Consider the following 27,934-nt stretch of genomic DNA (forward strand, 5'->3'; position numbering starts at 1 on the left):
TTGGAACACCATCCTGTATCTTCAACTATGCCGCTTATACGCATTCTGCATCGATTTGTAGATTATGACGTCATTGCTGAACATTTGAAAAGTTTCACATTAAAAAATAATTAATGTTGATAACTTCCATTGCAATTCCATTGACAAATATAAAATAAAAGTGCAATTATAAGTAATTTTTCTTCATTTATGCGCCTCAAACTATTTTGTTAGAAGCAAACTAATTTTTCTTTCATCAACCCAAGGTGTTTTCAACAATGCTGTATTTGATTTTCAAATAGTTCATCGAAGTTTGAACCGGTTTCAGAAATATCGGTTGTTATGGGAACCGGTTATGGAGCATCCAATCGTTAAGAGCGAAAGGTATGAAACGGTTTCGTTGATCGCAGGTGATTTACCTGTCATACCAGGTAATGTAATGTTGCCGGTGATCTTCGATCGATCGGGTGCGTGATCGGGGAAAAAGCAAATAAACCTGTGAATTCAGTTTTCTTCCAATATTCTTGTGTATCCTTCGACGAAGGTAAGTACAAATAGCAGAACTAGTTTTAAATAACTAACATAGTGTGTACTTCCAAGATGTGATACTAAGTTATGTTGTCCATTGTTCGACAAATCTATTCAAGGTCAACGCTGCTTATGTGCGTAATCGAAAAAATGATAATGTTGTTCATGTTTCCTCCTTTTAAACTTTTTTCTATTGATGAACATGTACTATGTTTTTTAATCATTCTGCTGGTTTGATGCTTCGATAACTTGTAATAAAACCAACCTACAGAATATGCCATAGGTTTGCATATTTTAAAGCGATTCTACGAAAGCGAAAGCGAGAATACAGAGACGATTCAGTTATGGAATGAGTCATCGCGTGATCCATTTTTTAACTTCCTGATTTTTTCGTGGATCTTGTTTAACGTCAGATACGTTTTGGTAATTTATATAGATTGGAAGGACCCATTTTCAAAGTTCGAATATGAATACTGGAGTTGCTGAAGGTGGATGGATTTGAACCGGTTTGGCTACAATAGAAAGTCAAAGATCATCAATCTTCTTTGAACATAAATCTTAACTGTACAGCAAAAACAGAGCTATGTGTTCGTCTAGTGCTGTTGTACAAATATGTTGTGGAGGGTTGTCATAGTAGGTTCCCCCCGATTTTGTATCCTAATTTAGTTGAATTGTAAGCCATATTTCCTTTTGAGTTGAATGAAAACTGATGGAACAACATTACAAGCTAAGTTAGATGTATTTATTTAATTAATCTAAAAAACTTAACAATTTGCTTACTAACCCGAGTAATGTATGATTGATTTATCTTACATCTGCCTTTACTTCGATATTCCGGAGATTGTTAATATTGACTGATTGATCGTATCGCGAGATCGCACTCTCATGTCTCCACTTAGTTAAACCGCGTTGTTTAGTATCGCGGTTCCCTGTATACGCTAACTATGCTGCCCCAACAGCTGTTACTGCCTGGCTCAAGTGCTCGCGGGTCTACACGTTCTCGCGCGCGCACAATCCACGTTTTGAGAGAAACCCACGGACCATGTCACCCCTACCGCCCCTTGCAAATCACTTGCCTTTCCCCGGTCCCTTACGGTGGGGGCCACCTCTTGGAGCCCAGCGCCATATATAATGGGGGGTTCATATCGCCGGGCTTTTCATATCAGCTCGCTCAGTCGCGGTGCAGCAGTGGCTCGATAGAGATGTGGTATTACTACGGTGTGATCGATTTTGTAGCAACGTGTCCTTCTGCGTGAGACGTTGTCTCCAGGGTTTGCGCTCCACCGGCCACGCGCACTATTTGCTGAACTTTTCCATACTTATTCTACCTTGAAAAATCCCCCCGCGCCCTTCGACTGTGTTTGTGTGATCGATTTTACAAAACGGAGAAAAAAGCCCAGTGTTGTGAGTGATAGTACCGATTGTGATTCTAGTTTGTGCTCTTTTGTGAATTTGTCGCCATCAGCAAGTCATTAGCGCCGGTAGTCGAACGGCAGAAGTAATTGTCGGTATTTTCGAATTTTTTCTTTCGGCACAGCTTGCTCGGCGTGCAAAATGATGTAAGTCAAATCAACCAGCTGAACCGTAAACGAACCACTTTTGTAAAATGAGAATTGGCCTTGAAGCGGACACCTGAACAAAGCTTTACATACAACCACCTCACCCGAGAGCCGTATGAAAACGTTTCGCATTTAAAATAATAATAATAATTTTCGGAGTGTGATTAACAATTCCTATGTGAATGCGCGAACCATCGCCGTCTTCCGTCCCACTGGAGGCAGGAATTTTGCTTGGTCAGCACTTCACCATTCTATTCTCAAACCTTTATGTGGATAGGAATCTTTACTTGTACACTTCATACACTTAAAAAAAAGAAAAGAAAACCAAACTAACTACTTAGACGGTTGATCCATGTATTCGATAGTGCGCAATCCAACGATGTGGGCTATCATTAACAACAATTGAGAAGCATGTCAGTACACAGTGTGCTATCTTCGAAACTGATCTGCTCTACTACCCTGTTTCGTGTCTCAACGCCTTTATTGGATCGAATTGTTTAATCAGAATTGTACATTACAAAATAGTTCCGGCCTTTAAATTCTTAGTTCATAAATATTTATCATTATTTCCAACAGTACAAACGAATTCAATTGACGCTTCGTGCTATTCATTTTCCGACTCGAGACCTACCCCAGCGTGTTATCACCCATTTTTTGCTGGTTTTTAGCTTAAAAACCTTTTTCATTGATTCTGCATTTTTGACGTCATCGAAAGGAATGGGTTTATGATCCAAATTCCGATAAGCATTTAAACAGATAGCCATTACCAGTATTCGCGATGGTATGGCTTACCTAAACCATTTCCAGACGTTGCTTCGAACGATAAGAGCTCAAAGTTAATTGTTTCGTGTTATCTACCCATTCCCCAATTATGAGGTACTTAATCTAGGGTCACTATTTCTATGGGAGGTGATTTGCGAATTGTGTCTAGTATTTTTTTTTTTTCGATGATCCATTCCTACATAAGTTGTTGCATTGGCTCGATTTTGTGGAGGTGATAAATAAAAAAGTGTCAAATTTTCATGTGCTAATCGGTTTTTCACTACACAAAAACGAATCAGATGAAACTTTCGTGATGGATGGAGGGAGATTTGTTATGTCCATCTTTTCCGTTACCGGACCTTCAGTTACCGGCGACGCTACCAACACCTTTCCCCGAGCCGGGGCTTGTTGAATACATTATCGGGCTAATCATGGTCACAATGGCCACGGCGTCGTTGGAAACGACGAGGAGAGCTCTTGTGTGTCACAATTGAATCACTAGAATAGGAATTGAATAATTTAAAAAAAAAAGAAAAGCCATAGGCAACATCACACTTAACGTTCGTTTGGTGTTTCGCGAGTACAGTATGTGAGTATGTTTCCACTTTTTTGCACACTGTCAAGCTGAATTCGCCCTTGGCAGGCTGAACCCGTCAGGTGGAGTCCGCGCACGGCCATGATGCTGACGGCGACGCTGATGATGATGAGTGGTTGGATAACAGCCAATAACCCCATACATAGTCGATTCTCAAACATATGAACTCGATCGCGACAATCCCCGACGAGGAGGAGACAGGCTTGACCAGCGATCTGACCAATGTCGGCGAACGATCATCGGCCTCGACGGTGCGAGTTGACTCTAAGAGCAGGTCGTAATCACGCGATCCTGGTTTATGCAATCGACCCGTTTTCCAAGGGGTTTTGGTTTTCTTTAGCTCCATCATCGTTGATTGATAGCACGTTCCGACGATGGCAAGTACATAATTGGACTAGAATACATGTGGCCTATTTAGCACTGTTTCGGATATTAAGAGTCCATCGACAGACGGACAAGTCATCATCGATGTCCTAGTTTGGCAAAACCCGTTGGCACGATCAGCAGCAGTACGTTCTAGAACTAGAACTGGCCCCAAACGACGAGTAACAATAAATATGACAGTGATGGACAGCCCTTTTTTCGGAGGCCATTTCAATCTATTTGGCAAATCAAAACATTTCGCAATCGACAGAATCAATCAGCTCGTTTCAGCGGTGGCGGAAGCAAAAATTGGCAACTGCAGGGACCTAGAACCATTTTTAGATAAATTGACGACACGTCTTATGCAATTGGCCCATATTTAGGTTAGGCTCCAGCCATATTCTGGAAACAAATCTGCGTGTTTATTGATTTATTATTGCTTTGTTTATATTTATATGATAGACATGCTAGTAATTGAAGTCTATAACCAAACCTGGCAACAAGCAAACAAGGAGGAAAGGAAAACGACTTTCCATCGAGACGATCATTTCCGACTAACAAACGATCGTTGTAAGAACGTGTCAAGCATGGCGCATATAAACAAGTTGATAGTTTGGCTTTTTGGACGTTATCTGTTTGAAAAATGTTCCCCGAAAAAGGGCCATTGCTGATAGGGAAACAGATCACTGTCAACGATAAGCATATGAAAGCTTCAAAATTTCTGTTCGCTTAAGGACGGGCGCCACCTTGTCTGACAGGGAACCGTGTTAAGGCGATAGACAAAATGTTCACTGGAAATATGTACAGCTGTTTTGATTTCAACCTATCTCAACATGATGTGCAAGGTGGTACTGGGAATTTCTTTCCTACCAACTGTTGGCCGGCATGGGGATGTCAGGTTTATCAATGCTTTGGGAGAATCGTTACTGTTTAAAAGTAGCTCTGAAATAGGTAGGCACAATTTTGCATACAACGAATGGACAAATTTATTTTGGATGTAAATCGTCAGCTACAATTGCCGCCGGAGGCTAAAGCCACTAATTAACTTTGTGGCTTTGCTGAAGCAGTTATGAAGCAGATCTGGCCGCCAATTAGCAACAGTACTGTTCAGTTTTGTGTTATTATACAATTGTGTCACGTACGGAGACAATAAACGAACGAAAAGCCAGCAGTTGGCATCACGAGGTGCAATTTTGCATTTGCAATTTCATGTTAGGTGGTGGGGGGGAGTTTGTTGCACCAACGCTTACCTGACTTTGGCTTGTTTTTCTACGTGGAACCAGGTCTTCACCAGAGTCGACAACAAATGTCCAGTGCAGCAGTGATGTGCTGGATAAGCAATTAAATCAAAACCGTTTACTTGAAGTGCCATCATCCGGAGGAACTCTGAGGTGGCTGGTTTCTTGTAAGGCTGTTGGGTATTTTTATGTGGCCCTAAACTTACTTGTTTATCATAGTGATGGCAAACAATTCACTTCCCCACTCGTAGTTCGTAGATATCTCAGATTACGGCCTATTTGCTGGACGAATAGCTTCACATCGTAGAGGGCTATAATCATTGGACGTTCCTATCCTAGCATACACCGCACACCTTAACCGTAATCGGAATCCCGGCAATTCCCCTTTTACGTAGTAGGGTTTATCAGTTAGCCACACCCCATGGTCTTATGGCTTTATTGTTTTGCCCATAGCTTGGAGCCTTCACTTCAGCTGCACGAGGTCGCGTGGAGCGCCTTGAGGTTTGCTCAATTGTCTGTTTCAATTGAAGTGGCGGAAAGATTTCGTACTCCTCGAGTACCGGACTACTTCCAGCGTTGGGTTTTCAGGTTTTGTCAGATCAACGAAATCTGATCATGAATCGAAGAGTCAATCACGTGCAAGAACTGATTTGAGCACGTGTGGTCGGTTGAAAGTTGTTACCAATTGGAATTAACCCGTAGTAAATTGGGTCAATACTTGTTTTCTTGCCGGTAAATTTAATGTTTCACATCGTAACGGGGGAAAACTTTTTCAATTGGTTTCGTTCCTGGGCGTTACCACAATACACATTTTTTAATAGCCTTTTAAGCTAAAGAAATCGTTTCCATTCGAGTCACTGTTCGAGGTCATTTTTTATAATAATGGGCATGTATGATACCTCATGTGCAAGTATGAGATATAGAAGAAAAATTACTTCTAACAACTTTTTATGTTGCTAACCCTTTACGTGACCAAAGGGTAATAGAAAAATTCTCAAGCATGAGACCAATCACTGAGTCGTCAATTTTAAACTTCCTTTGTTTTCTGTTTGCAAGCTCATATGTGTCAAGCTCTTATTCTTCATTATCACACTGCGAGGAGCACAAATCCCTCATACCTGTTAATGAACTTAAACCGGGATCGAACAATTTTTATCTTCTTTTTGACATTGACCTATGGCGATAATTTTGTAGGAATGTTCTTTGTAAGATGGGGATGCTAATAAAAAAGGAAGAGAAACCTTTTCTTGAGAGTCTTTATCCCCCCTCCACGTGTCATGGCACGGTTTATATTTAGAAGAAGTTCAAGAAATTGGACGATGAAGGATAAAGGAGCAACAGAGATGGAACAATTTTAAAGGTCTGCTTCTTGTGGTTCTGGTGTTAACTTGCAGATTGAATATCAATAAGAAAAAGCTTTTGCTGCTGTCGGTTCTCGCGGCGATAGTCATCGTTGCCCTCACGCTCGGCCTGGTACTTGGTTTGCGGTCAAGAGATGACGACCCGAAGCCATCGCACGCCCGGCTCACCGGAGGTGCCGTCACTTCCAACGGCCTCGAGTGTGCCGCTATCGGAGCTAGCATTCTGCGCCAGAACGGCTCGGCCGCTGATGCCGCCATCGCGACGCTCTTCTGCGAAGGTGTTACCTGTCCGCAGAGTATGGGCCTGGGAGGAGGCTTCCTAGCCACCATCTATATCCGAGAGAAGGGCACGGCCGAGGCACTGGATGCTCGCGAAGTGGCCCCAGCAGCGGCCACACAGGGCATGTTCGTCAATCGCACGGTGAGCGGTGGGCTTGCGGTGGCTGTTCCCGGTGAGGTGAAGGGCTACTGGGAGCTACACCAGCGGTACGGACGACTGGACTGGAAGACGCTGGTCGAGCCGACGGTGAAGCTGTGCCGCGAGGGTCACCTGGTGACCGGATATCTGGAGCGCATTCTGGCCGGACGAGCGGACCGTATCCGCAACGAACCGTCGCTTGCGGAAGTGTTTATCAACCCGGAAACGCAGCAACCGTGGAAGGAAGGGGATCGCCTGAAGCGCCCTTCACTCGCCGACACACTCGAGGTGATCGCCGAGGAAGGAGTCCATGCCCTGTACAGCCGCAACGGAACGCTCCTGCCGAAGCTGATGCGCGATCTCAAACAGTTCGGCAGCATCATCACCGAGGACGATTTCTTAAACTATGAGTATGTGTCTTGTTACGTCGTCTCGTCACGTCCACTGGCCGGACGGACATAAATGGTTCCCGATTTTAAACGAACCACTTATGTCCGGCGGGTTAGTACGAGACGGAGGCCTTAAGTGTGAATGTTTAGTCCGCTTCCCTTCTAACTTGTACCTTTTGTGCTGCTGCAACTGCTGCTGATCGACCGATTCCTCCACAGACCAAGGTGGCTCGATGCGGTACACACCAGTATTAGAAAATCTAGTCAAGTATTCTCGATACCGCTGCCCGGTAGTGGACCCATCCTGAACTACATGCTGAACATACTGGACAACTTCGGCGACATGCGGCAGGGCGATCCACTCTCCTGGCACCGGCTGGTGGAAAGCTTCAAGCACGGCTACGGTCGACGCACCCGACTCGGGGATCCACCGTTCGTGCGCGGAATCGAGGACGAACTGAACAAGTTATCCAGCAAAACGTACGCCCGATACATTTATGAAACGATGTCCGATAATAGCACGCGCTCCGACTTCGAACACTATGGTGCCGAGTTTTCCAACGTTCCGGATCAGGGCACGGCGCACGTGTCGATCCTTGCACCGAACGGGGACGCCATTGCGGTGACGAGCACGGTCAATAGTATGTAAGTGTGTACTTCCGTGTGTCCCCGTGTCCCCACGAGTCCTTCCACCACTCAACCACACACCTGTTTCGCCAACAGCTTAGGTGCCATGATACGTTCCACTTCGACCGGCATTGTGCTTAACGACGAGATGGACGACTTCGCGACGCCCGGTCTGATCAACGGTTACGGTTTACCGGCGTCTCCGGCGAACTACATCGTGCCCGGCAAGCGGCCAATGTCCTCGATGACACCGACGATCGTCACAGACGACACCGGCGACGTGCGGATTGTGGTGGGCAGTGCGGGAGGTTCACGAATCACTACCGCCACCATGCAGCTGATCGTACGCCATCTCATGTTCGGCGAATCGCTCGAGACGATCATCAAGACGCCCCGTTTGCACCATCAGCTCGCGCCTATGGTGGTAGAGTACGAGAAGGATTTCGATCCGGATGTAATCGCTGGGTTGCGCGAACGTGGTCACGTGTGTAACCAAGCCGCCTCGGACGGAGGCTTCGCGGCTCTCACGGCGATCGTGCGTTACGCGGACAATCGCATCGAGGCCACGTACGACCCGCGACGCGTTGGCAGTACGGCCATACTGACGGATTAAGCTTGCGGGTTCTCTTATCCACCAATTCTCTTGCCGACCTCCACCATTCCAAGAGTCGTTGTCCCTGGGGGTTTCCCCGCCGAAAATAGGGAACGAAGGGATCTACTCAAATGATGGTAGACTTGGGTGCGTTTGGCCATAACCTCAGGAACGGCCTCGTCAGCTATTATCGTTCATTCAGTACAATCCACGCGTTAGGTGTGGCATTTTAGGGAATAGTAAAGCATTTAGCGAATACGTTCTTGCCCCGCGGGAAAGAGTGAATCCGTGTTCCTAAAGCGAAATTGCTTGCTTATCGTTGATGTATACATATATTGTAATTTTATATCAGACAGTTTCTACAAACGTTTTAGTTACCTTTTTTGTACAATAAACTGTTCTGCATTCAGCATATCGTTTCCTTTTGAATGCCTTCATTATGAGTCCGAAGTTGTTCCGTGGATCAGAAAGATCGATAAAAATGAAAATATGAAAAATGTAAAATAATAAACCAAAAACAAGTAAAACTGTTGCTACTGTGTACTATATATTTAGAGCCGTTACAAACAATCATTAAAAAGCTTCACTAACACGCACGTTTCCGCACAACGCGCCACATATGACTAACCTTCACTAATCGTGTACCGCACAAAAAGAGAAAGACATGGCATGAATTTAAAGCATGGCAAAAAATAAAACAGCCAGGAGCATCGACACCACCGGGGTCATTGGGCAATTCACAGATTCGTTCTCTTACGATGGCCTTATCATCGTAAGCCTTGCAACATCGGGCCTCTCGGGGAACGATTGAATCTTTTGAAAATAACACAATTAGAACGTAACGTGCCTGTTGGTTAATATTAAATGTTATTAAAACCGCTAATCTGAAATGGTCGGTTTGTCAGCGAGACGCCGCATCGTTTGTAGGTGTGTGAAACACTTTATTGCGATCATTGTAGAATGGTTAGTTTGAGGTAGTGCGGTGATACGGTTTCTAATCAATTGAAGTTAGTCAGATGCGTACTGTCGTCGGTAGGCAACACGCATCAAAGTATTCTATAATACATCGTTTTATGTTATTTTAACCCTTCCACGTGAAATACATTTAGAACCCTCCAAAGAGTACAACGGAATCGAGCGATGAAGCGAAGGACAATCTTTTCGCTGGTGATCACCGTGATCGTGGTGGTGATCCTCATGACCGTGGTCACACTCGCCTGGGCCGGTAACATACCTTCGGAGGGATCGGCTCCGCCGACCCAGCGCAGCGGAGCGGTCGTAGCGAATGGAGCGGAATGTGCCGAAATTGGGGCACGAATCCTGAGACTCAACGGTTCCGCTGCTGATGCCGCCATCGCGACTCTCTTCTGCGAAGGTGTCACCTGTCCGCAGAGCATGGGCTTGGGAGGGGGCTTTTTGCTGACCATCTACGATCATCAGAACCAGACGGTGGAAACGTTAAACGCACGCGAGACGGCACCAGCGGCATCCGAGCGCAGTATGCTGAGTGCGGCTAAGGCGAGGGGCGATGATACGAGGGGTCTAACGGTAGCCGTGCCCGGTGAGCTTAAAGGCTACTGGGAGCTGCACCAACGGTACGGAAAACTGCAGTGGGCCACGCTGGTGCAACCGACGATTGAGCTTTGTGAACGTGGGCACCTGGTGACGCCATATCTGAGCCGAATTCTACAGCGTGTCGAGGAGCAGCTGTACGCGGAACCTTCGATGCGGGAAGTGTTTATCAATCCGGCGACGAACCGCACGTGGAAGGAAGGTGATACAATCAAACGGATGCGGCTGGCGGAAAGTTTACGAATCGTGGCGAAGGAGGGCGTTGATACTCTGTACAGCAGAAACGGAACACTGCTGCGGATGTTGATGAACGATCTGAAGTCATTCGGAAGTATTATAGAGGAAGAGGATTTCTTAAACTATAGGTAAGATTAAAACCATCTAGATTCAATGAAATAGAGATTTGAAATTATTTCTCTCTTCCCCAGACCACGCTGGGAGGCTCCCGATACGGTGGAACTAAAATCCGGTGTCAAAGTACACTCCATTACCGTCCCGGGAAGTGGAACCATACAAAATTTCATGCTTCGCGTTCTTGATGGCTACGAAGATATGGCTCCTAAGGATCCACGCACTTGGCACCGGATAGTGGAGAGCATGAAGTTTGCGTACGGATTGCGCACACACATCGGAGATCCCGTGTACACGCCAGAAGCACTTGGAGTCATTCAAAACCTAACGGATCCACAGTTTGCGACGTACGTACGCGAACAACTGATCGACGATGAGCAGACGCATAATGATTTTGTGTACTATGGAGCCAAATTCGCCGATGTTGAGGATAAAGGAACGGCACACGTATGTGTCCTAGCACCCAATGGGGACGCCGTGTCAGCGACTAGTACCATCAATTATTTGTGCGTATCAAATAGTTCAATGTGTAGGCTTTAAAAACGACTTACTGAAACTGTTTTCTTTTTGCAGACTTGGCGCCAAAATCCGGTCCCGGTCGACGGGGATCATACTGAACGATGAAATGGATGATTTCTCTACCCCTGGCACGGTGAACACCTACGGGTTGCCAGCTTCACCGGCAAACTTTATTACCCCACAGAAAATACCGCTTTCCTCGATGACGCCAACGATCGTCACTGATAGCAAAAGTACGGTACGGATGGTACTCGGTGGAGCCGGTGGTTCTCGCATTACCAGCGCCACAGCCGTCATGATATTCCGCCACTTTGTGTTCGGCGACGATCTGAATGCGATCATGAACGAGAAGCGTCTGCACCACCAGCTCGCCCCGATGTGGCTCGATTACGAGGAGGGGTTCGATCAGTCCATACTGGATGGCCTCACGAAAAAAGGACACCAAGTGAAGGAAAAAAGACCTGATGCTGGATTTGCGGCGGCCACCGCAATCGTGCAGGATGGTGATACAAAAGTTGTAAATGCAGCGTTTGATCCGCGTCGAGGGGGAAGTGCAGAGATTATGAAGGTTAGGATCTAGGTACTGTAAATTGGGGAGCAGAATGCCCCTTTTTGATATAACATAGTTGAATCTCTTCTTCATTATTAAGTGTACCCTTCCATGTGTATGCTATTCGGACAAGTTAATGAAATATTAGTGCTACTTAAACAGCTGCTCTCTTCCTGTGTGTAAAATCGGTTGTTACAAGTTTTTTATCATCACATCCGAAAATAAAATTATTTTTTTTGAAAAATGATAATAATGAGAACCAAAAAGGTATTAAGTAGGATCAGGGCAGTAACAATACAGAATCGCTCCCACATACGAAATAGCAGACGTGGCTTTGAGTTCTTCTCAAATTTTCAAAAATGTTACAACTACGATAAATATTCAAACTTATCAATTTATGATATCACTGTTTTCACTGCCAAAATCAAGCAAAAGGCTCGTCTATGCTATTTTAAGTGATACAAAATAAATGAGCGAGAACTTCTGAAAAAAAAATCATGGAAACAAAAAACTAGACATTCATATCAATATCAGCAATATTCTTTATCACGTGGCTAGCGTAACCGGAAGTACGGAACCGTTCACAAATAGTTTCAACGATCATGTTTCTGCCCATAGCATTCTACACATCATGTATCCCAGCGATTATCAAAAACTGTCATGAAACAACATTATTTCAAACAAAATGGTACGAATTGTATAAACTATTCACGATTTTACATGGAATTATTTAGATAGATGAGTAACGACAATCGATGAAATGTGCTCAAAATGTTGTGCGAGTAGCTTCTGTTTCTCTACGCACCTTGGTCATACGCACTGTCAAACTGCTGATGAACTGTCAAATTACAGTACTACCAACTGATGACAACTTCCTTCTTTTTCGGTCTTTTCGACGTGAAACGTGCTGAAGATCGGAGAGGTGCGTTGTTTTTCTCCGCAATATTTGGCTGGACCGAGTGAAAATCGACCGCTAACCGTGTGTTTTATGTTTCTAATAGATGGCTGATAAGGCGAAAACTGCTCCCAAACCGAAAGAGGCCGTACAAAAGCCGGCCGCAAAGAGTGAGGGCAAAAAGGTGCTTAAGGTGAAGAAGCCGAAAGCGACCGATGCCGCTGGCAAGAAGCCGAAAGTGGCTGATGGCAAGAAGCCGAAGGTGGCTGATGCCACCGGCAAGAAACTGCCAGCGGTGCCGGAGTCCAAGCTGAAGCTGGCGAAGAGCCGCGCTCTGCGTCGCCCGAAAGTGCTGCTGCAACGCAGGAAGCTGCGTGCGGTCAAGCTGCTGCGCCGCAAGCAGAATCTGATGCGTGCGGCCAATTACACGAGGAAGTACATGTGTATGGAACGTGCAGTTGTCAATGAGCGACGCGTTGCGAAGAGGGTCGGCAACATCTACATTCCGGCCGAGCCGAAGGTAGCCTTCGTCATTCGTATCCGTGGGTAGGTTTTTCCGTTTGCGTTGGACCAGTGTATGGTGGATGTGCATGGGAGGAGTGAGAAATGTATCTAAATCATCGTTTTGTATATTTGCAGTATCAACAAGGTTGCCCCGAAGGTGCGTAAGGTCCTACAGCTGTTCCGTCTGCGTCAGATCAACAATGGCACGTTCATCAAGCTGAACAAGGCCACCAAGAACATGCTGCGTATTGCAGAGCCCTACATTGCGTACGGCTACCCGACGCTGAAGACTGTCCGTCATTTGATCTACAAGCGTGGATTTGTCAAGGTATGTTCGTTGGCGGGGTCGCAATCGGGTCACCTGAAGATGGAGCAAGTTTTCGTTAACGTTACTCTTCGTTCGGTCTCCGTTTACAGCACCGACACAGCCGTATTCCGATCACCGACAACTTCGTGATTGAGCGTAAGCTGCGCGGACTCAAGCTGCAGTGCGTGGAGGACATGGTGTACCAAATCTACACCGGTGGTGCGTGCTTCCGCAAGGTAAACAACTTCCTGTGGCCGTTCAAGCTGAACACGCCGACCGGTGGCTGGCGCAAGAAGAACAACCACTTCGTGGAGGGTGGTGACTTTGGCAACCGCGAGGACAAGATCAACGAGCTCGTCCAGCGTATGGTTTAAGCGGCGTTGAGGACAAAGGGAGCGCAAATCTTCCTTCCGGACGTTACATCGCTTTTTGACTGGCTACGGAAGCAAATTTGTGGAAAGTTTTTGTGTCGATAAGCGTGAGGAGAATAAAAGTGGAGAGAAAAGCCGCCGGTACTCCAGGTGAAAAATCTACAGCGTGTCGATATCTCAGTGTTCTCCTTAGCAGGCAGTGATTGTATGGATGTTGTTTGGGTTGCTGGGACTAGTGAAAGTTTTCGTTCGGCGGCCCTTCGGTACGTGGTTACTATTTGACTGCCTGTGCATCCGTCGACCGTTCCGTTGTCAATGGTGTTGTGATAGTATGGATGCTCTTCTAAAAGGATCCCTTTTTGATTTTTGTTATGTTTTACTATGTTAATCTGAATCATCAAAACAAGCTGAAAAGTGCGCAGTGCATGAAAGCTTTGAACAATTTGTTAAGAAGTTGTTGAGCAAAGTATGCTATTTCGTGGTCAACGACGATCTTATACCGATAGAATGATGCTCATCTTCTCCTTCTTGGCGTAACGACCTTCTTGGTCATGCCTGCTCCATAAAAGGCTTAAAAGACTTTCCTTTATAGGATAGTCACTTCTCTCGTACAGGGGAGGGACCTGTCTCGGTTGGGATACGAACCCCCGCCGTCGAGGTGGTGAGCCCCGGCGCTCATGGGCCGATTTTCTAACCGGCATTACCGCTCGGCTGTCGCGGAACCCCCACGGATGCTCCTTATACAACATGCTTTTAAAATCCGAAACATACTATAACGCACGCTGACTTCATTTTTCAACTTTACTCTGATGGAATTTCATGCACACTATACCACAATTGTGCTTGTTCAGCATTGCCAGTTATCATTCAAGAAACATGTCATATAGTTGATGTTTATCGTATTGAAAGTTTATTTGAACGAATCACAGCCATTTAACGAACATAAGATGGCCCAGTACCTTGTCATCTAATCCATCAAGTACACGATTTTGAATATCTCGGCATAGCATTTCCAATAGTAAGCTGATTTCAAATAAAATGTCCTCCTTTTCAATCGTCATTCTGTAAATAAACTTCTTAAATCGGTGCCGTAACGACAAATTAATTAATTTCAAAACGAGACACTTTAGTCGTGGAAAATATATTCTTTTGTTTGGTAAGTTGGGGTTAAATTGTGGTCCCTTAGGTTAGTTAGAACGTTACGATTCAGGTTGATTATTTTCTTTCGAAAACTATGGTCGCTTTTTACACTGATGTCATCAAACATAGATGAACAACGCTGGATGTACAAAATATCTACATGGTTTACTTTATTTGATTTTGATAGCCATATTAAAATGTAAAAATCGGTGACAAACATCGGGCTTCCGCAAGTATGCGGAAATATTTTAAAACCGACACCGGCTAGAAATGCAGCGAGTGAAAAATGGCTCCAAAAAGCTATCCTTCAAATGCTACACATCCTGCAGACATCGTTTCAATTCATTAAATACACCGAATACAACTCACAGTAGAATTTGTTCACCAACTTGCATGCTCCTTTTTGCAGCTCCCGATTTCCAGTGGATTACACATATATTTACGGCGAGGATTCTAAACTCGTTTAGTGTGAATACTATTGTGTTTGGTTGATTTGTCCCGTCGACCATGAGCACGTGCACGCGTAGTTTAAGAGTTAGATAAAATGTTGCAATACCAAGTTCCGAACAAGAGCCCAAAGCAAGTAGAGAGCTCTCTTCCGCCAATTTTGTTAGTTCAGGTTCCTTACTCCTTCATTTTACATGCACACACGTTCCTCAGGTAATGTTTATTGTAGTTTTCTAATTGTAAATCCTCTTTTAACATAAGTCATGAAGTAAAAACTAGCCCTTCGTTTCTCGTTCTCTCTCGTTACGCTACCGGTCATAAAACCTGGCTAAATATCATCATTTAGTTCGGTAGAGTTCATACTTTTCATAACCACAGTTTATGTTCCCTTTCGGCTGCAGGTGAAAAATTTTGTGCGTGTAAACATTGAGGGAGGATATGATACACGACTTCAGGAAAAATCAAATGACAATGAAATTTCATTTCTGTTGGAATGAAATGTGCATACAACACTAAACTCAAGTACTGGACAAAGAAACCGATGAATAACCAGGAGGAAAACGAATTGTAAAATGTTATTAACTAAATACTATTAATTTATCATAGCGGTAATCATAAATTATTTTACCATTGATTATTAAATTAAATGAGAGAACTAATTTAGGCCAATACAATGGTATATACCGGCCCACCTTTTACTCTAATCTTTTGCAGGTAAATCAGGTGTTGGAAGAAAGTAAAATAAGAAAAATATGTGTGTATCGTATCTGGTAAAATTAATTTGCATTACAGTTGGTATTGCTCCAACTCGTTCAACAGAAACCATCCCAGCAGGCCGACGCCAACAAGTCGCTTAGTTCCGGCTGAATTCGCTCACACCACCTTAGAAATCGGAGTCGAAATCATCATCGCTTGGTGGATCTTCTTCGCTTTCGCTTTCAACCGCCTTAGATTTGGGTTTCTAAAATCAGAAAACATTTTTTTTCGTTTAGTTCAACACAACCGAAATTATGTGCACTACCGGATGAAATTTACCTTCTTCGGCTTTTCGTCGCTGCCACTATCAGCTGCCTTGCGCCCACGCTTTGCAGGTGCAGGCTTGGCATCGGCCGCTTTGGGGCCAAGTGCACGCTTTTTCAGCGGTCCTGGACGCTTCTTCACCGGGCTCGAATCGGAATCATCCCCAACGTCGACTACCGGGGCAGGGCGGCTCTCCTGCACCTCGACGTCACTGTCGTCGTCGGCGGCGGCAGTACCGCTCGTAAGTTGCTCGGGATTATTATCAAAAAGTTCATCATCGGAGCGGTTGAAGTTGTCGTCTTCTTCGTCTTCACCGGCGTCCAGCAGGGAATAGTTTACCTTCTGCGCGAAAAACACATTTTATGAAATCTAAGAACCTATTTATAAGTTAACGGTAGATATCTGTACCGTTACCTTAGTTGCAGCGGCGCGACGTCCCGCCTTCTCCCTGGTCGGTACGTTTACAGCTGGACCCAGATCATCTCCGCTCATGTCGGAGTTGAAAGCGTCATCCTCATCCGACGTAGTAGCCTTCTTTTTCTGCAAATAAACAAAACAAAATACCACGCTTGCTTAGTTGATGACGAACATCGCGCGCAACTGCCAAAAGAACTTACCCGGCTACGTTTAGGCTTCTCACCGGGCGAACCCTTTTCCTTTTTCACCCTCGGCGCTCTCGGCGCTTTCGGTTCCTTCGGGTCTTTCGGTTCTTTCTTGACGCGGGGCTTCGGCTTTGGTTTTTCGGCGCCGGGATCACCGCCAGCTGCGACCAGTGCATCGAACTCGTCCTCTTCCCCGTTCTCACCCGGTTCTTTCTTTTCTTTCTTCACCTTGCTGGCCGCCGCCGCCGCAGCCGCCTTTTCGTACTTCTTCAGCATCTCCTCGGTCATCTTGAAGCGGACCGCTTCGGCGTCCGCACTCGGCTTCGTGTCGTCGATGGCCGTTTTCTTGACCACCTTTCGCCCACCAGCGGACATACCCTTGGATGCACCCGCCTTCAGCTTCTTCTCCGTGCTGATCGCATCGAGCCGTTCCTTCTCCTCAACCTCGTCCAGCTTCTTCGACAGCGCGTCCAGATCGTCCATCCATAGGCCCTCGCTGGTTTTCGCCTGAAGCGCCTTCAGCTCGGCCAGTTTCAGATCGCGCTGCTTCAGTATCTCATTCTTTCGCTCGTCCGTCAGCATCCACATGGACATACCGAGCAGGTAGTCGAACTTCTTCACGTCCGTCAGCCGCTGGAAGGCCTTCTCCGGGTCAACCGGTGCTTTGCTGCTACCCGCCTTGCCTGTCGACTTGCCCGGTTTCACATCTTCCTCTTCCTCACCTTCAACCTCTTCACCGCCCTCAGCTTCCCCTTCTTCCTCTTGGTCGGCATTGACGCGGCGTTTCCACTCCTTGATCGGATCCGCTCGGTAGCCGCGCTTGATCAGCTCCTCGATCAGCGCCTTGCGCTTCTTGTTCTCCACCACCAGCGTACCGTTACACTTCTCCATGATGAAGCGCGCCTTGTCCGACATGCTGTCCGCCTCGGCCTGCAGCATACCGAGAAGGTACGTGCGCCGCTTGCCGTAATACTCCAACCGGATCGTGTAGAATTCCATGAAGATGTCGTTCGCGTGATTGTACTTCCGCAGGTAGCTCTTGTCGTCGAACGCGTTCATCACGGACGTGCTGATGACGCTGGTCAGCTTGAACACCCGATGGAAGCCTCCGTCCTCGGCGTACAGCTTCGCGTACTCGCCCGGCAAGAAGGAGATAACGAAACGCACCGTCGTGTCCGTATTGTACTCCTTGTAGTCCGAAATGACCGCCTTCTGCTTATCCGAGCCGTGCAGCAGCGGCTCCAGCACGTTCTCCTTGTACGTTTGCGTCCACGTACCGATCGGCAGCTCGGAGATCTCGATCTTCTGGTTGTCCAGCAGACCCACGTTGCCTACGAACATGTACCGTTGTGGGCCGACCGATTCAATCAGGCCGCGGAAGTTCTTGTACCACGGATTCAATACCTTCGGTTCCTCGCCGTTCAGCATTCGGCGGATGTTAGCGATTACGTCGCGCGGGTTGTGGTTCGGGATACGTGTAGCCCACCCGGTTCCGATACCCTCGGCACCGTTCACCAGCAGCATCGGAATGATCGGCAGGTACCAGGTCGGTTCGATGCGCTGATTATCATCGTACTGGTACTCGAGCAGCGGATCGTCGAGCGGGTGGAAAATACAACGTGTCAGTGCCGACAGCATGGTGAAGATGTAACGCGGGCTAGCGCTGTCCTTGCCACCGGTCAACCGCGTACCGAACTGACCGCCCGGATAGAGCAGATTAATGTTGTTGCTGCCGACATAGTTCTGCGCCAAATTAACGATCGTTGAGCAGAGCGACTGCTCGCCGTGATGGTAGGCGGACATTTCCGCCACCGAGCCGGCCAACTGGGCCACCTTCACCTCGCGCTTGTCGTTACGCTTGAAGCAGGTGAACAGCACCTTCCGCTGGCCCGGCTTCAGCCCATCGAGCATGCAAGGGATCGAACGGACGTTGTCCGAGTTGGAGAACAGCACCAACTCGAGGTTCACAAAGTCCTTGTAGGTGATGTCCTTCGTCGATTTCGTGTACAGGTAGCGCTCCTGCAGACCAACCTGTTTCCGGTGGCGAACCTCTTCCATGTGCGCCGTCAGCCAGTCCTTACGCTGTTCGATAGCCTTCTTCGAGAACGCCATCAGGATCGCCTCGTCGTCAGCGGTGTCCTCGTAGCGGAACACGATCCGATGACGTTCCATGTTCTGGAAATATTCCTTCGCTTCCTTCGAGGTGGACGTACCCAAACCCTTGTAGTACTTGATGTTGAACGTATGCGCATTGGGCGTTTCGGCCTTCCATTCCTCAAACTCGGGCAGCGAGAAGAACGACAGTTCCGTGCCGTTCTTCTTCGTCGCCTTTACGATGGGTGTGATGAATTCCTCCAGGAACTGCAGCCGCAGCAGCTCGGGCCAGTTCGTGTGGATGAAGTTGATCAACAGCCCCTTGATGTGTGAACCATCCTGATCCTGATCAGTCATGATCATCACTTTGCCGTACCGGAGCGTCTTCTGGTCATCCATCGTGAGGTACTTTTTCTTGTACTGCAGACCGAGGATCTTAATTAGATTGTTAATTTCCGCGTTCTCCAGAATCTGCTTGTGGGTCGCTTCGCGCACGTTCAACAGCTTACCGCGCAACGGAAACACACCGTACGTGTCACGCCCGACCACCCCCAACCCCGACACGGCCAACGTCTTGGCGGAGTCTCCCTCGGTGAGGATGAGCGTGCAGTTGAGCGAGTTGCGCGAACCGGCATCGTTCGCATCCTCCAACTTCGGGATGCCCTTGATCTTCGTTTTCTTCGAACCGGACGTTTTGGCCAGATCCGTTTGAGCCTTGAACTTTGCCCACTGCAGCACCGACTCGACGATGCCACTCTTCGCGACCGCGTTGATAAACTTCTCCGACAGGGTGCACTTGGAGCCGAAGCTCTTCGACTGCAGCGTCATGTTTTCCTTCGTCTGCGAGTCGAACGTCGGGTTGACGATCAGACAGTTGACGAACACCCACATGTGGTTCTTCACCTGGAACGGTTTGATCACCACACCGCCCTTGTTCTTCTTTTTCAGCACCTCGGTCAGCTGCTTCACGATCATATCGGTCACGTAGTCGACGTGCCGGCCACCCTTCGACGTGGCGATCGAGTTGACGAACGAAACCTGCTGGAACCCACGCTCTGAAATCGCTACCGCCACCTCCCAGCGCTCGTTAACGGACTCGTAGCATACTTTAACGGCTCCTCCTATGTCGTCGGTAGAGTCCTTGAGAAACAGGTCGATATAGTCCTTGAACGTCTTTACTGGGATCCGCTGACCGTTCAGAAACACGGCCACCCCACGCGTCGAGGCGGCAACATCATACGCACGGCGCGACAACAGTCCCACGATATCATCGTCCAGCTTTTCCATTTTAAACTTGGACAGATCTGGCGAGAACGTAATCTTCGTGTAGTCCTCGCCGTGGAAATCTTCCTTTATTTTTGGCTCGGACGCCTTCGACATGTTGTCGCCCCATGTCTGCTTGAAGCACTTCTTGTACTGCTTCGAGGCCGTCTCAACCGTAAACTTGGTGCTGAAGATGTTGCACAGCTTCGCACCGTACCCGTTACGACCGCCCGTCACCTTTTCCTCCTCGTCGTTGTAGTTCGACGACGTTAGCAGGTGACCAAAGATCATCGTCGGTACGAACATTTTCTCTTCCTTGTGCATCACCACCGGGATACCGTGGCCGTTGTTCCACACCGAGATCGTGTTCGTTTCCTGGTTGATCTCCACCTTGATGGTGGTCATCTTCGGGTCGCGCTGCTTGTTGTCCGCCGCATTAACCAGAATCTCGTCGAAGATCTTATACAACCCGGGCACGTACGTAATCTCCTTCTGGATCATCTTGTTGCCCTCCTTATCGTACACCCACATCTGCTCCTTGACCATCTCAACCGAGCCGATGTACGTGTCCGGGCGGAGCAGGATATGTTCCAGCTGGGATTTCTTCTGATAGATCTTCTCAATCGACTTGCCGCCAATTTTAGGACTGGCCACGGCACCAGCTGCCGCAGCCGCCGCCGCCGCACCATTCTGTTGAGCAGCAAATGCCGCCTGGAAAAAGGGAGTTAAATTAATTATACTATTGAACTGATTTTATCGACTTTAGAAAATGGTCACTTTTTCCGGAAAGTGAGATCCGGCCGATCCTGATCCGGCTTGTCCGATCAGATCTGAATCCCTCGAAGTGACAGATAACAGATGCAGATCCCAAGGGATTTCGAGTCCGGATTGATTCGACCAAGGATTGAGTCCGAGAGTCCGATCCGGACCTCTTATCTCAACACTAACCGTTACCGCCGGAGAACGCGTCAAACATAAAAATGGCGGCTAAAAAAGGCAAATTCCGCCGCAAACGAACAAAAGCACCGAGCCGGAAGGCATTTCGGGGTAAAGATTCTAGAACGATGATTTCATCTCAGTTATATCATCTAAGCAAGCCTTGACGTTCAATAAAATTGGCCCAAAATTATGTGTCGCTTTGAAAGTGCTTACATTCAGTACTGGTGTTTTCGTTTCATAGTTTTGCCGGCATCAAGTTTTCAATCATTGCCTGCACTCCGCGGAAACATTTTGCAGCACGGTTTACTTACCCTTATGTCCGTCATGATTACTGTCGAGATGGTCGCGGGATGGATGCACCAAAATTATTAGCTTCTTAGCAGACACTAAACGCTAGACGCCGCCTCCAGGAAGGTGCTGCTGGCTCTGCTTTGAAGGATTTCACAGCACCGAAGAAGCTGTGGTTGATTATGGTCTTTGCCGGGATTTTCTGCTCGTCCCGAGTAGCGCATACAAACGGATCAACTAGAATCGGAATCAGAAGGGTAGCTTCTCCAAAACCCACAAAACACTTAACAATAATTGCCACAAGCAAGCGGACAGTCCAGAGAGGTGCGCTACCTCGTCCGATGTTACACACGCGAATGAAATCTGCAAGTAGGTACAACAAACTGCAAATCCAACTGCTGTGTGCTGTGTGAACGAGACAGAGAGCTGTGCGACGGATGGATCGTGCACTGAATGCTTGTAACGGATTTGTCTTTCGTCTGGTTTTTACAATTTACCTCTCAAATAAAAGGTTTTTTAGAGGCAACCAACTTAGTTGAACAAAAATATGGAGAAAGATCAGTGAAAATGGTTAACTTAACGAAATTTAATCAATCGCAACTCGACAGACGGCCGTTGTTTTCTTTGATTCAAATGGGACTGTCAAATGGGTCAAATTGTCAGGGGCGCGAATAAAATGTAAATGTAAATGAATTGCTAATTTTTTGATGAAGTATCCACTAGTAAAATAAAGCACTGCAACACGCGCATCTATCAACAGAACTACGGTTTTCTGTACCGTATTGAATTTACAGTAAATTTAGTTTTACTTATCATTTGCTGCATGGAACAATGTCCAAATTCATCCAAACTTCATCCTAAACTGTTCCAAATGAACGCTTCGTTTGGTAAAATGAACATCTCCACAATCGCTGTCAAAACAAAGAGCTTCTTCAAGAAGAGGACTGAAAAGATCTAAACTGTTTCGAGTTTTATTTTCGTTTTCTGTTTAACCCTCGACGTGCGACGGTGCCCAATACACACGGGTAAAATAACAACGCATCTCGTAGACGAAAGCATAGCGGTAGTGCGTTGTTGTCGCGGTTTTGCCCGTTTGTGTTCCTGGAGGAAGCAAACAGTACGGTCTACCCCGCGAAGTCATACATCGCTGGCGTAGCGTTTAAAAGCCTAGCGAAAAGGGGAAGCCTACTGTGTCTGCGGGGGAAAGTAGAGATCGTGTGAACAGAAGGAAATAAAACCTTCTATCGCGCTGCCCTGCCTGGCCTCTACGGGAAGGGAGAAAAGTGCACGTGAAAACTCGTTTTCGTACAATATCATAACTCAATCTACCACGGCGTAGTGCACCTTTGGAGAAATCGCAAAGATGGATCGAAACATGGGGTAAGTGTTTCTGCGCCAAGTGTGGCGTCCATGTGTCAGCCAGGCACGATTGTTAGTGTCAGAAAATGTAGCAAAAACACACTGGAATGCTCTTCCGCATACGTCGGCAGTGCACCGAAACCGTACCAATGATGGGTTGAGCGGGCGTCCATTTTTCCCCCGTAGCTGAAATCTGGCCCGCGCCAACGTTCAACCTTGTCCTGGTGTTTATTTCGCGACCTTTTTTTCTTTGTTCTTCGTTTTGTCGATTTGTTTACGATAAGCGATTGGAATGGAAGTGACCTTATTTAACTATTTATCTTTTTTCGATGCACTCACAGTCGACAGGGACAGATGTCTATTTCACCGGGAATAATGCGAAGATCCGGAATGATGCAGTCTGGCAGGGATATGCCCCCACAGAACCATTCACCGTATCAACCAAAGCCTAATCACGTAGGGCCAAACGCGGCTGGGTCGATGATGAACAATAGTGGTAGTAATGGGCCACCACCGTCGTCTTCGGCAGTGCACCCGATGCACCCGTTGCAGCAAAACCACCAGCAGCTGCATCCGCAGTCGTCACAGCTCCAACATTCGCAGCACGATGAACTCATTCGATACATCAACGAAGCATGGCACAGTGTAAGTGGAAAACAGTTTTGTCCCGATGAAACTTTCACAGCAATTTAAGCATATTTTCGCTAACCTCCCTCTTTTTAGATAATAACCGACAAAAGCGAGAACCCGGCAGTATTCTACAACGGTGTATCTGAACCACGGTTGCCAGGGTTCACGCCATTCGATCTAGAAGGCTGGTGGGGCCAGCGGTTGGTCCATCAGTTGAATATCAGTTCCCACGCACATCAGTGAGCTTGGGCCATCAATCGAAATGCATCAGATCTATCGATCCCGCGCTCGCTCAACTAATGTTCATGACCATGCACCATCAATTCTCCTACATTTCTTTGGTATTCTCATTGTTATTCTTTGTCCAAGAGCAGACGTCTTTAAGTATGAGATTGAATATTGTCACTCGACGCACGTCATACTATCGTCGGAATTGTGATCCTAAAATTGAGTCATAAACTCTACGACGTTTTACATCATTTTCCACTTCGATGTGCATTACGATTCTTAACCTTATGTTATTTTATGGCCAATGAAAGGGTAGTTTCCATATTTTACATTTCCTGTTACATGCAGTATGATTTTAAAGCAATATTTGTTCGCTGTATACTGTTTTCTTTTTCGTTTGATACTTTTTTTTACCATAGAAAGGAAAGGACATTTCGGTGGTTCATAGACGAAGCGTGAAAGATATAACGAAGAGCAGAAAGAGGTAAAGTGCGGACAGAAAGCGAGAGCATAGAATAAGGAGAGAACACTGCGTGGAAGGGAGTTGTGGGGGAGGCGAATCAGAGTTTATAGGAAATTGCATAATTTTTTTCTGATCGAATACTTTTCCCAAAAGACGACAAAGTTATCAGAACATACCTTCAGAGCCTAGCGTTTACGCGAAAGCAACTTATGATTTGTTTTATCTCCGGAAAAACAGTTATATTTAAATGATAACGATATCATCTATAGTTACAAGTGGGAGGTCATAACGGTGTAATTGTGAATTCCTTCGTACCCGCAGAGCAGACAGCAAACGAATGAATGATTGACGCATGGAAGGGATTGGCAATGTAATAAAATATGATTTGAAAAGAGCATCTGTGTTTTCTTTTCGATCAGCGCATTTATTCGGAAGAGTCTGTGCACAGAGGGGGATATTTAGCTTGGCGATTATCTCATCATCAGCGATCTGATCATCAATTACAAAAACACCACATCGTGTATAAAATAATGAATTGTAAAAAATAAACTGTTGTTTAAATTTAATTATAAATAAATTAATTTATCCTTTTCAACGGTTCCCATTTGAATCCGTTCCATGTCACCCTGTATTTAAGAAATGCGTTTATAGTGTCAACGCGGAAGGCTTACGTCCAATGTTTCACTAAAAATACTGCAGACACGAGACGTGGATCATTCAACACATAGTTGTAAACAGCATGATATGGTCCATAGATAAATGACAATTCCAAAGAAAAATAAAGTGTTTTGTTCGGTTGTATGTTTCACATTCGTTCAAGGGGATGAAAGAAAGAAAAGCGAATGCACAATAATCTCTAGTGAGCAACGGTGCACGGTGACCGAGTTTTGCCTGGAATTTTCCGCCGCTGCATTCAGTAGCTAGCAGTAGCGGTTGTCGTTGCGTGGGTGGTACCTTTGTGTTTTCCGCGGAAAAAGATCTCTTCGCTATACCCGTGGGGTCGAAGACTAGTCGTTGGACTTGTTTTCCATATCAGTCTTGAGTGATTGCCAAGTTAGCCAAACTGCATATTCTGCGTAGTTGTTTCGATCGCGTAAGTGAAACCCGCACATAGCACCTTCTTCGCATCTGCAGCAGACATCAGCAAGATGAGCAAGCATATGTACACAACGGCGAACCTTTCGGATGTTGAGCTGAAGGATCAAGGCAATCGGTTATTCACCGCACGCAAATACGACGATGCTGTAAATCTCTACACAAAAGCGATCGTGAGTATTGCAACATAAACGGCCGTATTTCTGCTAGGCATGTGTATTAGCTCCGGGTTTCATCTGCGTACCGATGCAGTTTCGCGAATTTTGTTCAGCTTAAACACTTTTTCTTGTACGTTTCATGTTTTTTTTTTCTGTTTCTGTCAATCATTTAACCCAACCTCGTTTGTTGAAAAAGACCCAAAAACAAACGCAATCGCTACCATGTCGTTCTTGGTGATAACGTAATCAAAAACGTAAACACGGCAGGGAATAGCAATTCCACACCCTTTCCAACATGTTTTCGGTTGTGCTCCCTTTATCTGCACTGGTTTGGCGTGGGTGCGCGGTTTCATAGAAGGTGGCAAATACATTTTAGCTCGGGGTAGGTCCTCTTGCGTGCCCTCAGTCGCAGGACGAACGAACCCACCGGGCTCTGATGAAAAATAGGAGCATTGAAAGGAGGCTCTTAACCGGCTTCAAGGTTACCGCTTTATCGATAACATTGCCGTACGCCGCCGCCGTATCCTTTGGAGGGCGAAGCTTTTAGTGGTACGCATTTGGGCCACGGAAGCATGCCAGTCCTGTCGTCGCAATTAATGGACTTTTGTGTGTCCCTGCTCCATCTGGAGAACGGAAACAATGCTCGATTGCCGGACGAAAAGGTAGGTAGATCTAATCAACGGCATATCGACCGATCGCAGTTGGCTGGTTTGAAAGTAAAAGTTTATATTTAATGTGTATTTATTTTCGCCTCGAGGCGAAATGTAAATGTGTAAATTGTAGAATTTATTTTTATATGTGATATTCTTTGACAGTATGCGATGATGAAACAGATTTGCAATCTTTGAAATTCCTTCGCGCCCACGAAATCCCTTTCTTACGCCCACGTGATTCCCTTGAGAACCTCTTCGGTGAAGAATGTCGCCACCAAGTACGTCAAACGCCGTGTCATAAGTTCTACTACATTGCCTTCGTTTTATGAATGGAACCATTAAAATAGCCTCACTTAAAAGGCACGCTGCACTTTCAATGCGACTAATTGGATTACGATTGGTACGCGCGAGCTCCTCGTCATAAGCCTCCCCAGACAGCCAGCTGGCTTGGAGCTGTTGTGAAATTATTCCCGTTGAAAAGGCGGGTGCACTACAAAGTGGTAGAAGGAGAAAGACGTTGAAACGATAAAACGCTGGCCCAGCAGCAGTTTTTCGCTTATCAGGTTCATTAAAATCTGTCCCCACGGATGATACAGGGATTGGAGGGTAAGGGCTATGGGATCCAGTCAGCATGTTTGGGATGTCGGAAAGATTGATGTGTGCTGATTCTGAGGCGTCGTCAGTCACGCGACTGTTGTCGTGATGGTTTGAGTTTTATCCGTTTCTTTGTGTTTCCGTTTTTTCCTGTTGTTTTTTTTTACCGGCACTTTTGTATGGCTAGAATCCAATACTCTTCAAATACTACACGTGCCAATGACCGTCGAACACGTGCCCTGGACGAATGTTTCATGCGTATGTGTATACCAAGAATTCACGGAACTGTCGGATTTAGAATTGTCTTATGACGCTTCTTCATGCATGACGAAAACTGTGGAATGTTACAAATACTTTTTTTTTCTATCGGTTTTAGATCAAAAACTCCACGAATGCCACCTACTTCACCAACCGAGCCCTGTGCCACATTAAAATGAAGCGTTGGGAAACGGCCTGCAGCGACTGCCGGCGTGCGCTCGATATGGACCCGAACCTTGTCAAGGGTCACTTCTTCCTCGGGCTCAGTCTGATGGAGCTGGAATCGTTCGACGAAGCGATCAAGCACCTGCAGCGGGCCCACGATCTGGCCAAGGAGCAGAAGCTCAATTTTGGCGATGACATTGCATCCCAGCTGCGCCTGGCACGCAAGAAGCGGTGGAACATACAGGAGGAGAAACGCATCTGTCAGGAAATAGAACTGCAGTCTTATTTGAATAGGTAAGACTTGTGTATGTTTTCCGAACTATCAATTTAATTTGATCATTTTTTCTGTACGGCAGACTAATTACCGAGGACATGGAAAATCGGCTAGCCAAGCTGAAGGTGGACGATACGATCAACGAAGAAACGCTGAAGGAAAAAGTCCAGGAAATAGAACGAGAAGGCGTAAGTCCCTTTTGTTTTGGTGCTGGTTTCGGATCCATAAGAAAATAATATATACTTTCTTTATGTGATTTAAGGAAAATCACATGACTGAGTTGAATAATATCTTCGCCAAAGTTGACGATAGACGGCGGGTAAGAAAAAAAAAACGGGTGGCTCGCGGAGAAGCGAATGTATTTTATGCATTCTTCTTCCTTCCTTTGTACAGAAACGCGAAGTACCTGATTACCTTTGCGGTAAGATCAGCTTCGAGCTGCTGGTGGATCCCGTCATTACCCCGTCCGGGATGACCTACGAACGGAAGGACATCGAGGAGCACCTGCAACGAGTCGGCCACTTCGATCCGGTGACGCGCGTCAAGCTTACGCAGGACCAACTGATATCGAACTACTCGATGAAAGAGGTGGTCGATGCGTTCCTCCAGGAGAACGAATGGGCACTGGACTATTAAAAAGAGCATTCAATGGTGTTTCCTAAAGCGATAAGATATGCAGTATCCATATATCATATCCTCACTACACACCACACGTCCAACCAATACTACTTCTCCGTTTTATTTTATCTATTAATCCACTTTCGTAGAATTGCCCTTCGTTTTG

General features: G+C 46.4%; 5 protein-coding genes across 8 annotated transcripts; 4 read left to right on the forward strand and 1 right to left on the reverse strand.

Annotated features, from left to right (window-relative positions):
• The first annotated feature begins 6,668 nt into the window (after window positions 1–6,668).
• Window positions 6,669–11,433, forward strand: LOC131294866 (glutathione hydrolase 1 proenzyme-like). Its single transcript, XM_058322920.1, has 5 exons — window positions 6,669–7,213; window positions 7,412–7,837; window positions 9,563–10,348; window positions 10,412–10,840; window positions 10,908–11,433. The coding sequence occupies exons 1-5, from the start codon at window positions 6,684–6,686 to the stop codon at window positions 11,431–11,433; spliced, it is 2,697 nt and encodes an 898-aa protein (XP_058178903.1). The 5' UTR covers window positions 6,669–6,683.
• Window positions 11,434–12,321: 888 nt separating this feature from the next.
• LOC131282425 (large ribosomal subunit protein uL30) lies at window positions 12,322–13,642 on the forward strand. 3 transcript variants are annotated; one of them, XM_058311892.1, is made up of 4 exons: window positions 12,322–12,491; window positions 12,531–12,844; window positions 12,938–13,130; window positions 13,220–13,642. In XM_058311892.1, exons 1-4 carry the CDS (start codon window positions 12,405–12,407, stop codon window positions 13,481–13,483), a joined length of 858 nt encoding a protein of 285 aa, XP_058167875.1. In that variant the 5' UTR covers window positions 12,322–12,404; the 3' UTR covers window positions 13,484–13,642. The 3 variants fall into 3 exon arrangements, with proteins under 3 accessions (XP_058167875.1, XP_058167876.1, XP_058167874.1); XM_058311893.1 differs by having other exon boundaries at window positions 12,323–12,491; window positions 12,555–12,844; XM_058311891.1 differs by having other exon boundaries at window positions 12,324–12,844.
• A 2,243-nt stretch (window positions 13,643–15,885) lies between these two features.
• On the reverse strand, window positions 15,886–21,331 carry LOC131282325 (DNA topoisomerase 2). 2 transcript variants are annotated; one of them, XM_058311753.1, is made up of 5 exons: window positions 21,297–21,331; window positions 16,705–20,757; window positions 16,502–16,627; window positions 16,103–16,429; window positions 15,886–16,028 (listed from the first exon to the last, which is right to left on the reverse strand). In XM_058311753.1, the coding sequence occupies exons 1-5, from the start codon at window positions 21,309–21,311 to the stop codon at window positions 15,951–15,953; spliced, it is 4,599 nt and encodes a 1,532-aa protein (XP_058167736.1). In that variant the 5' UTR covers window positions 21,312–21,331; the 3' UTR covers window positions 15,886–15,950. The 2 variants fall into 2 exon arrangements, with proteins under 2 accessions (XP_058167736.1, XP_058167737.1); XM_058311754.1 differs by having other exon boundaries at window positions 16,103–16,426; window positions 16,684–20,757.
• Window positions 21,332–22,224: 893 nt separating this feature from the next.
• On the forward strand, window positions 22,225–24,348 carry LOC131291641 (MAPK regulated corepressor interacting protein 2). The gene is made up of 3 exons (XM_058320736.1): window positions 22,225–22,653; window positions 22,974–23,277; window positions 23,356–24,348. Exons 1-3 carry the CDS (start codon window positions 22,637–22,639, stop codon window positions 23,503–23,505), a joined length of 471 nt encoding a protein of 156 aa, XP_058176719.1. The 5' UTR covers window positions 22,225–22,636; the 3' UTR covers window positions 23,506–24,348.
• A 436-nt stretch (window positions 24,349–24,784) lies between these two features.
• LOC131292479 (E3 ubiquitin-protein ligase CHIP) lies at window positions 24,785–27,934 on the forward strand. Its single transcript, XM_058320829.1, has 5 exons — window positions 24,785–25,221; window positions 26,830–27,170; window positions 27,233–27,338; window positions 27,413–27,469; window positions 27,544–27,934. Exons 1-5 carry the CDS (start codon window positions 25,102–25,104, stop codon window positions 27,784–27,786), a joined length of 867 nt encoding a protein of 288 aa, XP_058176812.1. The 5' UTR covers window positions 24,785–25,101; the 3' UTR covers window positions 27,787–27,934.

The sequence above is a fragment of the Anopheles ziemanni genome, chromosome 2 (assembly GCF_943734765.1).
Source record: "Anopheles ziemanni chromosome 2, idAnoZiCoDA_A2_x.2, whole genome shotgun sequence".
Classification (NCBI taxonomy): Eukaryota; Metazoa; Arthropoda; class Insecta; order Diptera; family Culicidae; genus Anopheles; species Anopheles ziemanni.